Source organism: Hipposideros armiger, unplaced genomic scaffold, assembly GCF_001890085.2.
Source record: "Hipposideros armiger isolate ML-2016 unplaced genomic scaffold, ASM189008v1 scaffold_232, whole genome shotgun sequence".
Classification (NCBI taxonomy): Eukaryota; Metazoa; Chordata; class Mammalia; order Chiroptera; family Hipposideridae; genus Hipposideros; species Hipposideros armiger.
In genome coordinates, this window is record NW_017731582.1 from 2113819 (window position 1) to 2130536 (window position 16718).

The 16718-nt window shown below is 49.4% G+C and overlaps 2 protein-coding genes across 2 annotated transcripts in view; one reads left to right on the plus strand and one right to left on the minus strand.

The window, feature by feature from the left end:
• The window catches only part of NECAP2 (NECAP endocytosis associated 2), a gene marked incomplete at its 5' end in the record, with an annotated part of 21258 nt that extends 11813 nt beyond the window's left edge, over positions 1-9445 (minus strand). Inside the window, 5 exons of the mRNA XM_019654847.1 lie at positions 2366-2499; positions 5371-5479; positions 6450-6531; positions 6616-6720; positions 9301-9445. Of these exons, the coding sequence (XP_019510392.1) occupies positions 2366-2499; positions 5371-5479; positions 6450-6531; positions 6616-6720; positions 9301-9445 (575 nt within the window). The remainder of the gene's footprint in view (positions 1-2365; positions 2500-5370; positions 5480-6449; positions 6532-6615; positions 6721-9300) is intronic.
• Positions 9446-10670: 1225 nt separating this feature from the next.
• The window catches only part of SPATA21 (spermatogenesis associated 21), a 39680-nt gene continuing 33632 nt past the window's right edge, over positions 10671-16718 (plus strand). Inside the window, exon 1 of the mRNA XM_019654848.1 lies at positions 10671-10708. Within this exon, the coding sequence (XP_019510393.1) occupies positions 10671-10708 (38 nt within the window). The remainder of the gene's footprint in view (positions 10709-16718) is intronic.

Here is a 16718-nt window from a genome sequence, read left to right on the forward strand (position 1 = left end):
CGAGAGCCATAAATATATTTTTACATAATCACCATTATGTGAATAATATCCTTTTAAAGTTTTATGAAACTATGGTAGTTTTATTTTCATTTTCAATTTTGCTTTAGAGCCACCGTTTGCGAGCCGCAATTTGCTGACCCCTTGGCGGCTCTTGTCTCAAAAGTTTGCCGACCCCTGCTCTAAACTAGATTGGCGAACTTTCTCTGAAAAGGGCCACACAATCTGTCACACACTCACTCTGCCATTGTACAGTGAGAGCAGTCATAGGTTGTATGTGAGTGTGTTGGTGCGTTAAGTATTTTAAACAAATGGTTTCTGCTGAGTATGACTGTATGTCAGTAAAACTTGATAAACACTGAAATCTGAATTTCATATAATTTTCACATCATGAAATAGTCTTCTTTAAAAACGTCTCCATACACTTAAAAACATAAAAACCATTCTGAGCTTGTGAGCCATACAAAAACACAGCGGATCATAGTTTGTTGACCCCAGTTCTAGATTACGAGTATAGAGACCTTCTCTGAAGTAGGAATTCCAGTTTTGTTTCTATAGAGGAAACAGCTCCTGGGGCTTGTTGTTTAAGACATTGCTAGGCTGCGGTGGTCAGTGACCATTTGGGACTGCTGAGACCATCGTGGAGAAAAAGTAGAGAGGGGAAAAATCATCAGTGAGAAAAGGAGAGCACCAGTACACAGGAGAGAAGTGAATGGGTGTTTAAGAAACATCCTCAAAGGTATCCTAGGCAGAAAGAAACCCAGGAAACCATGAACCTATTGCAATGCCCTCTTTTGGCTCTTTTAAAGCAATAACTTCACATTTTAGTTCTAAGAAGCAGCTCAGTAAAATCCCCGAATAGCAAGAACCTTGGGTGTTTCCATGAGGCTTTTCTTGGAAGTCCCTAAGCATATGGTGTCTGAGAGACACCATTGCTGTGGACATAGGTTGTTTGGAAGGCTACACAAATGCAGATCCTCAATTCACAAGTCAGAAGTCATCAGACTCAGTTTCAGTTCCTCTTACTGGGGCGACGGGCCTTGGATTCAAGCTAAGCAGAGCTCTGAAGTTGAAGGACAGTTTCCTCTATGCCAAACCAGTCAGTCCTGACACTTGGAAATCCTGCTCTCTGGGGGTCCAAGAGGGGCCAAACCCACCACTGGTTTGGTGGCCCACCTCCAGTGATGATAGAAAGCAAATGTGTTTTTGTTACTGTTACTATTGTTGCTTTCATACTATTTTTTTTTTAAGCTGAGCCATCCTGCCACCTGTTGGCAGCTCAGCAGCTGCTCAGCTCGGGCTGGGAATCGAACCGCTATTGCTCAGAGCTCAAACTCTTGAGCGAGCTCTTAACCAACGGAGCCACTCGGCTGGCCCACTTTCATACTACTTTTAAATTATGTTATGGGTGTAGCAGGTGTTCAACAAAATATTTGTTCATTACAAAATCAGCTATGATCCCCTGTTAACACACTTGGAAATTAACAAGAGGCCAGATCTGTCCACACGCCATCATTCTTGTGCAGGCCAATCCTGTATTTCCAAACAACTGGAACAAATATTGCCTTCAAGAACACCCCCACCCCCCACCCCCAGTGGCACAAAATAGCCATAGGCCGGGTTGGTCTGTATCAGGTACATCTTTGTTTCTTTTAATATTTTTCGTCTTCTTTTGATAGGTAACACATAGACACGTGGTAACAAAATACAAACAGTACAAAAAGGTTTACAGTGAAAGTAAGTCCATTTCAACCCCCGCCCCGTTCCCTTCCAGATACTCTACAAGTATATGTGTTTATTCGTCTCAGGCACATTTCGCCAGAGGAGTGCGGATGGATTCCTCCCAACTGCCACGGGCAGTGAGAAGGTATCAAGTTCACGCAAAAGGAGCTGGACAGGGAGGGGTCCCTAGGCTTCCGCCATCAGCTTAAAAGCTCCCGCGATCTGTCCCTTCGGCCGGCTCTGGGCTCCCTTCCTCCCCCTCCGGGATTTCCGCCTGTGATAGGTCTCCTCCCCCCTAAGGCTTTTCAAGGATCCCTTCAAGGCCACCAAGTTAGCTCTGAAAGAAAAAGGTCTGTGACACCATCACTCCCGACTACGTTCAGGGTACCTGACAGCCCACCGGGTCCCCAAACACTAGACACGGCCTCCACGCCTCTTCCGCAGCCGGGAGCTCGGTGCGTTGGACCTAGACGGCCGAAAGTCTGGGCTTCCCTACCGGCTCTGACCACAACCGGGAGAAACCTCAGCATGACTTCCTCCTGGCCCCTCAGCTGGCCGTAGCCATCCTCGGCTCCCACAGTGGGCGTGTCGGGCGGCGGGGAAGGGGTTACGTTGGCGCTAGCCTGGCCCGGTGGCGGGCAGTCACCTGTAGCCACGGTTGGTGGCCCGCGGCGGGATGCGGTAGACGTGCACTTCTGGCTTGACGCAGAGCACCGACTCGTACTCGCCCTCCTCCATCGCGACGCCCGGAGCCCGCCAGACTTCCGGCTCCTTCGCAGCCTGGGGAAGGGGGGGGGCCGGAAGCAGTGCGACTCTATGACCTGGGTCAGGCTAGAGCGGCAGCTCGGGGCCTCAGCACCTCGTCGCCCCAGCGCCCTCTGCTGGAGGCCCTGGCTCAAGACACGCGGCGGTCGGACCCGGGAGTCCACCTGCTGAGGACCAGGGATCTCATGGGGCTTCCCCCTCCCACAAGTCCTCATGGGACGCAGAGAAAAAAATGGACAAATACCTGTTCGAGTTCTTCTTTTCAGTTCCCTTGAGTATATCTCTAGAAGTGGACTCGCCGAGCCATATGACACTTCGATGTTTAGCTTTTTGAGAAATCCCCAAACTGTTTTCCACTGCGGCTCCACCGTTTTACGTTCCCACCAGCAGCAAACAAGGGTTCCAATTTTCCTCATCTTCACCAACACTTATTGTCTATCTTTGGCAGTAGTTATCCAGGAGAGTGTGAAGTTAATCTCTCGTTATGTGAATTGACATAACTTCTAATTTCAACTGCTCATTACCCTGCTTCTGCGGAGCAAAGGAGAAATTGAGAAATGATCCAGAAAATGAGATTTCTTCCTCCCAGTTCTTTGATCCTGTCTCTCATTTTCCTAAAGTCCTGGAGTGGCAAAGACAGAACTCCCCTTAGAAGATGGAGGGAGAGAGATATTAAGGGGGAGGGGAGGGCACACTCCCATTTGAACAATCTTATCCTCTCACATTCTCAGCGGTCTGTTTATATGTCGGCTTTCCCGCTAGACTGTGAGCTTCTTCAATGAGTGTGTGTGTGTGTGTGTGTGTGTGTGTGTGTGTGTGTGTGTGTGTGTGTGTTTTCAGAGTTGGCTGCATCCCAAAGCCAACTTGGGGCAATTTGGGAATGGGCCACTTTGTTTTTCATACTCTGATCCCTTATATGTGCTGAACAGCACAGANCAGGAAAAGCGCAATGATAATACCAACATGGGCCAGTGAAGCGACGTCCTCCACAACTAGACTGAAGAACAAAAGCACAGCAACTCGTCTGTTCCCCTTTCAATTCCCCAATAAAATCTTAAAAAAAAAAAAAAAAAGCTGACCTATGAAGTGATGGCCCTGCAGCACCCCTCCTAGATATAGGCCCAAACAGAAATGCATCCATGTGTGCGCCAGAAGACATACCCTCGAACATTCGCAGCAACGCTACTGTATCAGCCCCACAGGAAACTGCCCAAATGTCTACCATCAGTTAAATGGGTAACTAACTGCATACAGTCTCACCATGGTCTATGCCACCACAATGAGAACGGACAAACTACATGCGACAATGTGGCTGCTCTCAGAAACGCTACAGGAGTAAGAGAAAGAAGGCAGGCACAGAGTACCAAGCGTATAAGTCGATTAATACAGTGGAAAAGAAAGTTTAGGGTATCAAAGGCAGGACAGTGAGTGGTTTGCTGGAGGCCGGGAGTGACTGGAAGGGGCAGGCGGGAGCTTCCAGGACGCTGATAATCTGCTTCTTGATCTGGGGGTTAGTTTGTGAGGGTAAGTTCGTTTTTTAAAAATCACTGAGTTCTCCATTTGTAATTTGTGCACTTTTCTGTATGCGTGTCATACTTCAATAAAACATTAAAATAACAAAAACCAAAGCCTGAACACCAAGCGCGAGCCAGAAAGCGGCGCCAGTTCCAAAGAGGAAGATGATCCGGGTCCCTGCTCATAAGGAAAGCAGCAGCTTCCTCAAATGCTAAGACCACAGCCCCAAGTCCAAGCCGTCACAGGGCTCAGTGTGAGTCCAGCTGGGCCCGTTATTTCTAGCTCTACGACCCTGGGCCAGGCCCGCAACTCCACCAAGCCTCAATTTCCTCGCCTGCAAAATGGGAGAAGGTTTAGTTCATATGAGAAAGTGCCTGAAGACACTACCTGGCACACAGCTGACGCTCAGTGACTGTTAGTTTCCTCCCAGCAAGAGAAAGAATCACATCCCAACCAGTCCACTGGGTATGACCTGTATTTTCTCTTAAGGGCCAGCTGGCCAACTTCAAGGTCCCAAATCATCACTAGCACGAAGCAGAAAAGAGGAGAGAGAGATAGGAAGAAGAAGAACATTATTTTAGGGTTACAAAGTTTCTTCAAAATCAAATCCATGTGGTCCTTGGTTTCCCCCAAATCACTCCAACTCCACCCCTGCAGTGGGCCAAGGCACCCGGCCAGTCCGACCTCTTCCTCTTCTCAACAGGAGCTACCGGGGGAAAGCCTGAGCCGGGCAGCTCAGGGTGAAGACATAGGGAGCCAGGACACCGCCACCGGCAGAAGCTGCCCATGACTCCCCATGCCCACGGTGGTGCCCTCCTGCCCCGAGTGCTCCCAAATCTTCCTTACTCAAAGCACAAGGCCAAGACTCAGCTTGGGGTGGGCACACTGACCCCCATTCTAATAGACGGGACAGAATCACCAGCTCTGGCAGCAAGTGACTCATGGTCCTTCTCACTCAGAGGCTTTGCACATGCTGTTCCCTCTGCGTGAACCACCCTCTGACCCTTCTCTTCCTCACAGGCCACTTCTTCCAGGAAGCCTTCCCTGGCTCACCTAACTCTGGACCATGTGCCTTTCCTCTAGGAGCTCATGGCACTGAGGACATCCCTAGGTCACAGAACCTCTCCTGCCATGTTGTAATCACATCTCAACCTGCCCACCTCAGCTCAACTCTGAGCTCCATGACAGCACAGCCCTCCATGACAGCAGGTGTAGTACCTGGCACAAGGCAGCTAGCTGTTCAATAAACATCTGCTAAACTGACGGAACTGCATTGTGAAAGAGAGTGATGGGCTCGGGGCTGGGCTGGGTGTGGTGGCCACAAGTATCACCTGACCGTGGCCAATCCAGCCAAGCAAGGGTGGGACTCACCGCAATGTTGATCTTGATGGTCTGGCCCTCCTTGAAGCCTAGGTCCAATTTGGGGCCTTGGTCTGGGTTCTGGGCTTGTTTTGCAAACTCACACTGTTGTTTCACCCACCTGGGGAGAGGAAGACAAAGGTGAGGAAGAGGCCAGCTGCCCTGCCTTAACATACTCACTTCACTACTACCTGCCATCAGACCAGGACGAGGCTTTTATTGCAGCAGGGTGGCAGAAGAGCACAGGCTGGGGAGTCAGGCCTGAATGCAAATCCTGCCTCTGACACTTAAGTAGCTGCATGCGTATCAGTTCCCTCATCAGCAAAATGAGATGACCATTCTATATGTCTCAAAGCCTGCTTTAAAAATTCAACGTGATCACTTACAGAGGGTCCTAATGCTGGTCTTTAGTAGATCTGAGAACCTGGCCCTCTACTCCCCAGCACTTGGCATGAGACAAAGTCTCCCCCACCCCCCGCCCCCTGCCAAGGGCTCGTAAGGTAGATGGTGAGACAAGACAGATGCTCAGGGAGGTCAGAGCAACACCAAGGTCTCCCACCCTCCATAAAACACCCATCCAACAGCCAGCAGAGGCAGGGGCGCCAGGACAGGGAAGAGCCAGAGGTATCCAGGTGAGCAGCTGCACATTCTCCACTTGCTGGAAGCCTGAGGTGGGCGCCTGTAGACGGCAGGGAGCAGTCTTTCCTGCCCTGTCTTAGCTTCAGAAGGGACCACCAGGGCATCTGTTGGGTGGCCTGAAAATCCAAGCATTACTTAACTATATCACAGAGGAACAGGCCCAGAAAGGCCACAGGAGCCGGACAAGGAAAGAGATGTGACCCCTCAAAGGCCGGGCCAGCTGGCTGGGATGGTGGAGTCGGGACATGGGAACAAAAAAATGACTTCGAAGCAGAGATGAGGACTGGCAGAGCACAGAGAAGCTGGCCTGCCCCAAAGGAGCAGTGAGTTTCTCTGAGGCTCTGCTAGAAGACAAGCCACACAGCACCGCCTGGGTATCCTAACCTGGGAAAGCAGCCTGTCCAGGGAAAGAAGGGAGGAGGCGTGAGCATGTGTGTCCGGGAACCACTCACTTGAAGTGGTCCTGCAATGCCACATTGAAGTCAAAGGCATCACCTCGGTCCACGAAGCCAATTCCAATAAACGCCCGTCGCCCTGGGGGACAACACACGATCAGTCCACTTTCCAGAGGCAGAGAAGCCTTTCTCACGGGGACAGAGCACCAGGACCCTCACATACCATTTCCATCCTCAATGCGGATCACGAAATACCTGCTGGAATCCGTCACGCTCTCCACGGCTGTGCCAGGAAACTGATCCACTGGGGCCTGAGCAAAGAGCTCCCCTGGAAGCACAAGTCAGGGTGATCCTTGAGCCCCCTCCCAGCCTGATGTCTCTGTCATACTACTGGGGCCTTTTTCCTGTGAGGCAGATGGGCACACCTCACTCTGGGATTCAAGTCAAATTCTGGCTAAAGGGAAGATGCAGGAATAGAACCAAAGAAAAGGTTTAAGTCAGAGGTGGTTTAGTTTTAGTATTTTTAACTGCTCAACATTTCAAAATCAAATTACACATAAAATAATCCAGGTTTCTGGCTTCTCTTAAAATCCAAAGCTCTAGCAATGCTGGGCCTCCATTCACACGAGACTAACGGGCCACCCATTCCATCTGTCTCACCCAGTTACATTACCTGCCTGCACCCTGACGGCCCTGGAGCAGGTGGGCCCTGGTCCAGGTATATCACACCTGAAAAGGCCTGGCACCTGAGGTAGGACTGCAGAGGAGCCAGTGAACCCAGTGGAAAGGAGGGAGGAAGGTTTTGCACCCACAGGAGAATCTGATGCAGGCTGATTTAATTAAACCCAGGGCAAAAGAATGATTGGTTTTAAAGGAGCCCTTGTGAAATGCACTCCCTTATCAGCTACAGCTCTACAGGGTGCAATGCAACACACGCCTTTTGTGGGTATTTATAACTGGTATCGTTTTCCCATGTGCTGATCTTTGTTGATGCTTTAAGTGTTTAACCAAGTATTGTCTACTGAAACATGTGGTTCAGAAGACACTGTGCAATCAAGGCTGAATTGAATCAAAATTGGTGGTCCTAGAGTCTGTAGCTTCTTGTTAATTTCTCTGCCCCCTTTGTTTGGTACTTGGGGATCAAGGACTCACCTGGATGTCTTCAAACTAGAGTAGTGGTTCTCAATCAGGGGTGATTTTGCTCCCCCTTTCCCCAAGGGACACCTGGCAATGTCTGGAGACATTTTTGGTTGTCACAGCTTGGTGGTGGTGGTGGGTGTGTGCTACTGGCATCAAGTAAGTAGAGGCCAGGGATATTGCTAAATATCTTAAATTTGACTTGACAGCCCACAACACTCACCTAGTCCCAAATGTCACAAGTGCTAAGGCTGAGAAACCTTGGCCTAGATCAGGGGTCGGCAAACTGTGGCTCGAGAACCACATGCGGCTCTTTGGGTACGTTCCGTCTCAAAAGTTTGCCGACCCCTGGAAGAGCCAATCCTGTCCCTCACAACAATTTAAAAATTATTCGAGAGCCATAAATATATTTTTATATAATCATCATTATGTGAGTAATATCCTTTAAAATTTTTATAAATGAAACTATGATAGTTTTATTTTCATTTTCAGTTTTACTTCAGAGCCTATGGCTTGCAAGCCGCAGTTTGCTGACCACTGGCGGCTCTTCCGTCTCAAGTTTGCCAACCCCTGGCCTACAGTGATTAGAAACAGAGATACACATGACCCAGTGGGCATGACCCCCCTGCTAAGAGCACCCTATCAGCCCTGAGCAGTGGCTGTTACACTAGGTGGTCACCTTAAAGTCTGTTCCCAAGGCACCCAGACAACAGGTGTTGCCATTCCCTTATGATACCAGCTGGGACATCCCAGCCAATCTCTCAGCCAGAGTTGTCTGGCCTCACCATGGCAGCTCTTTCCATTCCTCTGCAGGCAACAGTCACCATGCCAACCCAATGCTCCAGAACAAATCAATGCTTTGGGTCGCCTTGCAGTTCACAAAGCAATTGGATGGGTTTCCAACCTGGTGAAGTAGAAACTAATGTGATCCCCATTTCAAGAAAAAGGAGCCCAAGGTGCCAGAGGTCATGTGGCTCACCCACGGTCCCGCAGCTCAGACACAAATGATGCAGCTCTGAGAAGAGAATTCATGTGCCTATGAATCTGTGCACTTTATTCCACCCCACAAAGGGAAATTTCTACGTATTAGAAAAATAGATGACTACATGCCGAGGCACCGCACTGAGCAGGCACTGTGCCCAATCACTATTCTGGGGGCAGAGACCACTCGGGCCGTGCTGCCCTCTGCAGCTCACCCAGAGGCACTGGTGGCACAGCACTTCCAGAGAGATTTCCCCTAAAATGGCACCTGCCAGCTGACCCCAACACTGCCCAGCTTAGCTCATCTTCTCATCAAAGAAAAAGCTGAGTAGGACAGTTTCCAGCTCTTTCAGTTAACGGGCGTGGTCAGTCTGGGGAGTTACCATTTAGCCGATAAACAGAATTCCTGAGTGAGAACCAGAGCTCAGCAGCAGAGGGCTGTGCGTCTTCACCCAGCTTGTCGCAGCACAAGCTCCGGGGCTTCCCTTTTGGGACCAACCTACAGGTCTCCTCTCCTTAGGCTCCAAAATTAGTATCTTCTTAAGGACCCACCCACCCCCAAAAGAACAGGTGCTTGACAGGAAATACTTCCTTTAACACCTGGGGACAGTGGTTCCTACTGTCCTACCTAAAGGTGGGGAGCATGGAGGCTGCTTAAAGGTACAATGGGGTCTTTGATCTCCAGGACAGGTTCCCATGACCCCAGAGTGGCCTGGCCGGGCCAGGGCTGCCTGTCCCTTCACAGGGTGGCATAGCACCTCAGCCCCTCACAGGCTTCCCTTGCCTTTACCTGAGGTCCTGTCCTCCAGCTTGATGTAGGCCACCTGCCCTTTTGCAGTGATCCGCAGCCGGCCACTCCATGACGGCTGGTCCAGCTGCCACTCCGCAGCCCTAAGGGGATAAAAACCATTGAGCCTCTGCCAGAGGCTCCCACTCCATTACTCCTATGCTGAAGATGGGGAGGGGAAGGGCATGTGGGGGCCCTGCTCTAGACCAGAAGTCAGCAAACTGCGGCTCCCAAGCCACACGCAGCTCTTCGGGTTACGTTCCGTCTCAAAAGTTTGCCAACCCCTGGAAGAGCCAATCCTGTCTCTCACGACAACTTAAAAATTATTCGAGAGCCATAAATATATTTTTACATAATCACCATTATGTGAATAATATCCTTTTAAAGTTTTATGAAACTATGGTAGTTTTATTTTCATTTTCANATCCTGGGCAGGCGGGCTCCCTGGCCACCCTCCTGGACTGGGGTGTTCCCCACAGGCCTGAGGCTTGAGGCCCGAACTCCAGATATGGGAGCCAATGCCCATGACACTTAAACGAACAAGCTTCCGGCCTGTATCCTGTCCCCGAGAACCTGGGAGCGCCCTGAGGGCTGGTGACAATCACCCAGCCTGCAGAAGACAAGGAGTACAGGCTGGACCATCAGGCAGGGCGGGGAGGTCAGGTCAAGGGAATGGACTGGCATCCCAGCTCCATCAGAGGCTGGCACTAGGCACGAACGTCTGGAATTTGGGGGTCTCTCAAAGGCATTGCTGACATCCTGGAACAAGCACCACACAGCCTGCTGGGGGAGCCGCCTCTCGGCTGCTCAGCACCCCGACAGCCTTACCGAGGGGCTTGCTCCAAACTAAAGCTCCCATTTTCTTTCCCACCACTCACCTCCCCAAATACACCAGTGTTTAAAAGTCTGAGCCCTATTCAGCTCTCTGTCTGGGATGCCAAGCAGCCCCTGCCCCAATCTCCTTCCTTCAAGGCCCAGCTCAATGTCACCTCCTTCATGAAGCCTCCCTAGATCATGCCAGCTGGATGTGAGTCTGGGCCTCATACATTTGGTCTTTGTGCTCGTGACTCTTCTCCCTTACTAGATACAAAAGCCCCATGGGCAGAAACCGTGTCTCCATCACCCACTCACTCAAATACCCACTGAGCACCCTCTGAGAACCAGAAACCCACGTGAGGACTTCAGAGCAACAAACAAGTTGAAGTCCCTGCTCCTCAGGGGAGGCCAGACACCCTGAAGGGATAGGTGGGGGATATCAGGGAACAGAGGAATTACACAGTGTGGCAGGATCAGCTTTGTGGTGCTCACCTTCCAGTGTGTCACATACGGGTACTAAATGACGGGTTCATTCATATGAGCAAAGGAGGGGAGCCATGGGGCCCCAGCTGCCGGGGAAAGAGGAGGAGCCCAGGTGTGGACTTAGCAGCAAGTACAGTCACCCCTGAGCACTGACCTGAACCAGGAGCAACTGCTGGCTGGGCCAGGGAGCCGCCCCCAGACACAGGCTCCCCAGCGGGAGGGACCAGGGTAGAAGGTTTTCCCCCTGGGGGAGGAGGAAGCAGGCTCAGTCCTCCTGTGCTGACAGGCCGGGCTCGGGGGGTTCCAGCTGCTCCTTCCTTCTTCTTCATGTTCTACAGAGAGGAGAGGAATGTGAACCCGTCCGTTCTGCTGGAGACCCACTGTTATCAGAAAACCCCACGAGGAGGGCCAAGGTGCCCCCCAAACGTCTATATAACCAAAAGATGATCAAAAGCCGTCTAGCACTCTCATTGTTATGAGCTATATTCAATGCCTCCCAATGCTAATACTATCACAAATACATTGATTTTAAGACCCAGCACCCAACTTTATTAATCGTCAGGGAAATGCAAATCCAACCTATAGTGATATACCATCACGCACCCACCAGAATGGCTAAAACAGAGAGTATCAAGTAAGGACAAGGGTATGGAGCAGCCAGAGCACTCACACACCGCTGGTGCAAGAGTCACCTGGGAAAACTACTTGGAAAAACTGTTTGAAAGAATCTATAAAGCTGACCTATGGGGCCGGCNTGTGTGTGTGTGTGTGTGTGTGTGTTTTCAGTTGGCTGCATCCCAAAGCCAACTTGGGGCAATTTGGGAATGGGCCACTTTGTTTTTCATACTCTGATCCCTTATATGTGCTGAACAGCACAGAGGAAAGTAGGGTATCGCAGAAGTAAAGCACCTGGACCCACTGAGTCAGAGAAACTTCCATCTTGGAGAGCATCTAGGACCAGCTCTCAAGAGCTGAACTTTGGGTATTTTCTACCATCAGCACTGAGTTCTATCACTTCCGCTCTGGAAGCCAAGCAGTGTGAAGGTGGCCCACAGTGACTGTTCTGGGCCTTACCATGTGGCTGCCACAGCTAGAAACCAAACCTTCCTCTCATGAACTTCACAGGGAATAATCACTCTGTGCCAGGGGCAGCCAGGTCTTACAATGTGTTCTGAGCACTTTCAGTTCAGTCTAACAGAGATGGGCATTGAGTACCTACCTACCAGATGCCAGGTGCTGGGTGCTGGGGACCACAGAGATAAGGCTGACCCTGCTCTACATTCACAGAGCTCGCAGACCAGAGGAGACAGAGAGGAAAAGAGTCATTTGCAATGCAGAGTGAAAGTGCTATGATGGAGGAAAATCATAGGGGGCTGTAGGAGGGAAGAGAAGAGAGACCCCACTTAACCGGGGGCAGTCAGGGAAGGCTCTCTGGAAGAGGTTACCTTGACACAATAATCCCTGTGAGGTAGACAGGGCAAGGATTGTTATCCTCATTGTGTGATGGAGCCACTGAAACAGCGACAAGCCCAGGGAAACTACAGTGCCCTCTAGTTGGAGGAGGTCAGACAGTCCCTTGCCTTATTCTCAAACCCTGACCACATGGCTGGACATTCCTGAAAAGCATTCCTAAACCTCTGCTGCTGAGAATAATTGGACCTACCATCGACTCCCAGGTTAACTACAGTATTTACCAACCGAGTTGAATTCAACCCAACAGGCAGAGGATAGGCTCAGAGAGGAGCAGGGGTGTAAAATCTCACTGTGATTCATCCAGCTGCTTTCTTTTCTTTTCTTTTAAAGATTTTATTGGGGAACTGGAGAAGGGGAAAAGGGTGTTGGGGAATTGGAAGAGCCAAGTTGTTGTCTTTCAATCTTAGTTGTGGAGGGCGCAGCTAGCTCAGCTCCAAGTCCAGTCACCATCCGGCCACCTGTCGGCAGCTCAGGGCAGCTCAGCTCAAGGTGCCATGTTCAATCTAAGTTGCGACTGGGCATAGCCCACCATCCCATGCAGGAGCCCAGCTGGCAATCTTGTTCTTAGGAGCACGTGCTCTCACCAGCTGAGTCATCCTGCCGCCTGTTGGCAGCTCAGCTCGGGCGCAGCTCACTGGCCCATGTGGGAATCGAACCGGCAACCCTGTTGCTCAGAGCTCGCGCTCTTAACCAACTGAGCCACTCAACTGGCCCCCAGCTGCTTTCTTGTAGGTCCAGGGCCAACGTGGGGGTTTGATGAGAGCAGCTTTCCTTGGTGGCCTCCAGAAATATATATTATAGGTCACTTATCATCTTTCTCTGTTGTATTTTCCTACCATCATAGGCATTTTATAAGAGAAGCTCACCCACTTCTCAGATGGGGAAAATACTTATAAGAGCACTTAATACAAAAAAACAATCTTGAAAAGGAACAAAGTTGATATGTGGAATCTAAAAACAACAACAAACAAACAAATAAAACAGAAAGAAACTCATAGGTACAGAGACCAAACTGATGGTTGCCAGAGGGGAGGGGGTTGGGGGATGGATGAAAAGAATGAAGGGGAAGAAGAGGTACAAACCTCCAGTTATTTGAAAAAAAGTCTCATGGATGTAATGTGCAGCATAGGGGAAACAGCTAATATTATTGTAGTAACTTTGTGTGGTGACAGATGGTTACTAGACTTATTATGATCACATTGTAAAAAATATAAATGTTGAATCACCTGGAACAAATATTATATTGTATGTCAACTATAATTTTTAAAAAAAGAACAAAGTTGGAGGACTCACACTTTGAGATCTCAAAACTTACTAATGAGCTACGGTAATCAAGACAGTATAGTACTGGCATAAGGGTAGACATATAGATCAATGGATTAGAAATGAGAACCCATAAATAAACTTTCACTTTTACAGTCAATTGACTTTTTGTAAACATGCTAAGAAAATTCAATAGATGAAGAATAGTCTTTTCAACAGATGATGCTCGGACCACATATCCACATGCAAAAGAATGACGTTGAACCCCTATCTCACACCATATACAAAAATTAATTCAAAATGGATAATAGGCCTAAATGTAAGAGCTAAAACTGTACAACTCTTAGAATAAAACATAGACATAAATCTCCATGACCTTGGATTTATGTTATATAAAAAAATCTAATGGATTCTTAGATATGACACTAAAAGCACAAGCAACAAAATAAAAAATAGATAAATGGGACTTTAATAAAATTTAAAACTTTTCGGGCCGGCCAAGTGGCGCGATGGTTAAGAACTGGTTTGGGACGCCAGAGGGCCCCGGTTCCGATCCCACATATGAGGGCCGGTGACACTGCCCTCTACAGCTAAGATGCTGAACAACAGCTCAACCTGGAGCTGGGCTGCCATGAGTCATCGGCGGTGGCATAGGCTGCAGCCCTTGCTGCAGTGGGTTGCCATGGGCTACCGTGTGTAGCCAGCAGCCAGCGTGAGCGGCCGTCCAGAAGCCGGTGACTGATGTGCCTCACCCGGGAAGAGCGCAATGATGGTGTCAACTTGGGCCAGTGAAGCAACATCCTCCACACTAGACTGAAGATCAAAAGGATAGCAACTTGTCTGTTCCCCTTCCCCCAGTTCCCCAATAAAAATCTTAAAAAAAAAAAAGACAAATAACCTAATTTATAAATGGACCATGGACCTGAATAGAAGATATACCAATAGCCAATAAGCATATGAAAAGGTGCTCAACATCATTAGTCATTAGAGAAATGCAAATCAAAACCACAGTGAGATACCCCTTCACACGCACACCCACTAGGTTGGCTAGAATTTTTTTTTTTTAAGATTTTATTGGGGAATTGGGGGAGGGGAGGAACAGTGTTGGGGAATCAGGGAAGGGGAACAGACAAGTTGCTGTCCTTTTGGTCTTCAGTCTAGCTGTGGAGGACGTTGCTTCATTGGACCATGTTGGTATTATCATTGCACTCTTCCCAGGTGAGGCATATTGGTCACCAGCCACTGGACAGCCACTCATGGCGGCTCATGGCAGCTCACGCCATCTGCCAGCCACTCACACTGGCTGTCGGCCATTCATGGTAGCTTCCGGCAGCCCACTGCAGCCCCACTGCAGCCTACACCATCGCCGGCGACTCACGGCAGCCCAGCTCCAGGTCAAGCTGTTGTTCACCATCTTAGCTGTAGAGGGCAGTGCCACTGGCCCCATGTGGGATCCGAACCAGGGCCCTACTGTTCAGAGATTGCGTTCCCAAGCCAACTGTTAACCAACAAGCCACTTGGCCAGCCCTAGAATTTTTTTAAAAGATGGGTAATAACAAATCTTGGTGAGGATGTAGAAAAATTGCAACCCTCATACACTGCTGGTAGGAATGTAAAATGATACAGCCACTTTGAAAGACAGCCTGGCAATTACTCAAGAGGCTAAACACAGAGTTACCATATGACCCAGGAATTCCACTGCTAGAATATATATATACATATACATATACATATACATATACATATACATATACATATACATATACATATACATACACATATATATGTCCAAGAGAAATGAAAACATGTTCACACAAAAATTTGTACACAAATATTCATAGAAGCATAATTCATAATAGCCAATAAGTGGAAACATCTCAAATGTATAGCAACCGATGAACGGATATACAAAATGTGGTATATGGACCATAAAATTCAAAATGGAATGAAGGGCTGATACAAGCTACAACATGGATGAACCTTGAAAATGTTTTGCTAAGCGAAAGAAGCCAGTCACCAAGGACCACCTATTGTATGATTCCATTCATATTCAACGTCCAGCACAGGCAAATCTGTGAGACAGAAAGTAGATTGGTGGTTGCCCAGGGCTGGGGGTGGGGTACGAGAGATGAGGTGATGGCTAAGGGGTGTGGGCTTTCATTTTGGGGCAACAAAAAATGTGCTAAGGGTGATGATTGTAAAATTCTGTGAATACACGAAAAGCCATTGAAGTGTATGCTTTAAATGGGTGAACTGTATGGCATGTGAATTAAATCGCAACAAAGCTGTGGGGGGAAAAGGGAACCGAGTGCCCTGAAAGGTGGGCAGTCTATGTTGGCCACCCACCCGCTCAAGTCTGTCCTCAGATTCCATGCCTTCCTGTAGGGTTGGGGTCTTCCCTTTCTTGTCCAGGTTCCCACAGTTTGTAAACTCCTAGTGGGGACAAAGACAGGTTGGATGCCCTCTGGAGCCTCTACCCACTTCAAACTTCAGCTTGTGGAATATTGGGGCCTGAGGATTCTGAGGTGGAGAGAATGAACAATGGGGGGCGTGTGTGAGGGGTCTGGCTGGGAGAGGTTTCCCCCAGATGGGTCATCCACCCGTGGGGCGGGAACCCTTAGGAAGCCCTAATGGGAGAGAGGCAGAGAGAAGAGAGGAGCTTCAAAGGACGAGAGAGGGACTTGATCACAGTACTAACTTCCCTGAGCCAAGTGAGAGCCTAGGACCTTCAGGACGCTGGAGCTGCCACCTGGGGTGGGGGAGGTCACCTGGGAGCAGAGGTCTTGCTTTCATTGTGGGGGTGCAGGCTGAACTGCAGGAAGGACTGGACGGCAGGCAAGGTTGAGAGGAAAGGAGGAGAGAGGGGGGATTTGGTTCAGGAGCTGTTAGGGGCACCTCCTTTGTGACCCTGGTAAACCGTGAGAGCCATCAGAATACCTAGTGTATCCTAGTGTAAGGCCTGACGCTCTGCTGAGCACGGGCACGTGTCCGTTAAACAACTGCTGATTGCATGAGTGAATGAATGAACGGCTTCTTTGGAGGCAAGATAATATGGCGAGATAAGCAGTCTTGGGGGTCCCACAGGTTTGAATCCACTTCCTCTGCAGGCCAAGCCATGTGGTATTGGACAAGACACTGGGCTACTCTCAGCCTCGGTTTCCTTATCTTTAAAACAGGGCTGAACCCACTGACCTCACAGGGTAGTTAGGAGGATACCGTTTTCAAATATGGCCAGCAAATCAAAGGTTCCTCCATGGATGGTGGCTGGTCTGCTATGACTTAAAGTGGAAGAAGCACTCTCAAGAGCTTCAGGGTCACAGGGCCGGCTGAGTGGCTCAGTTGATTAAGAGCTCGCTCAAGAGTTTGAGCTCTGAGCAACAGCGGTT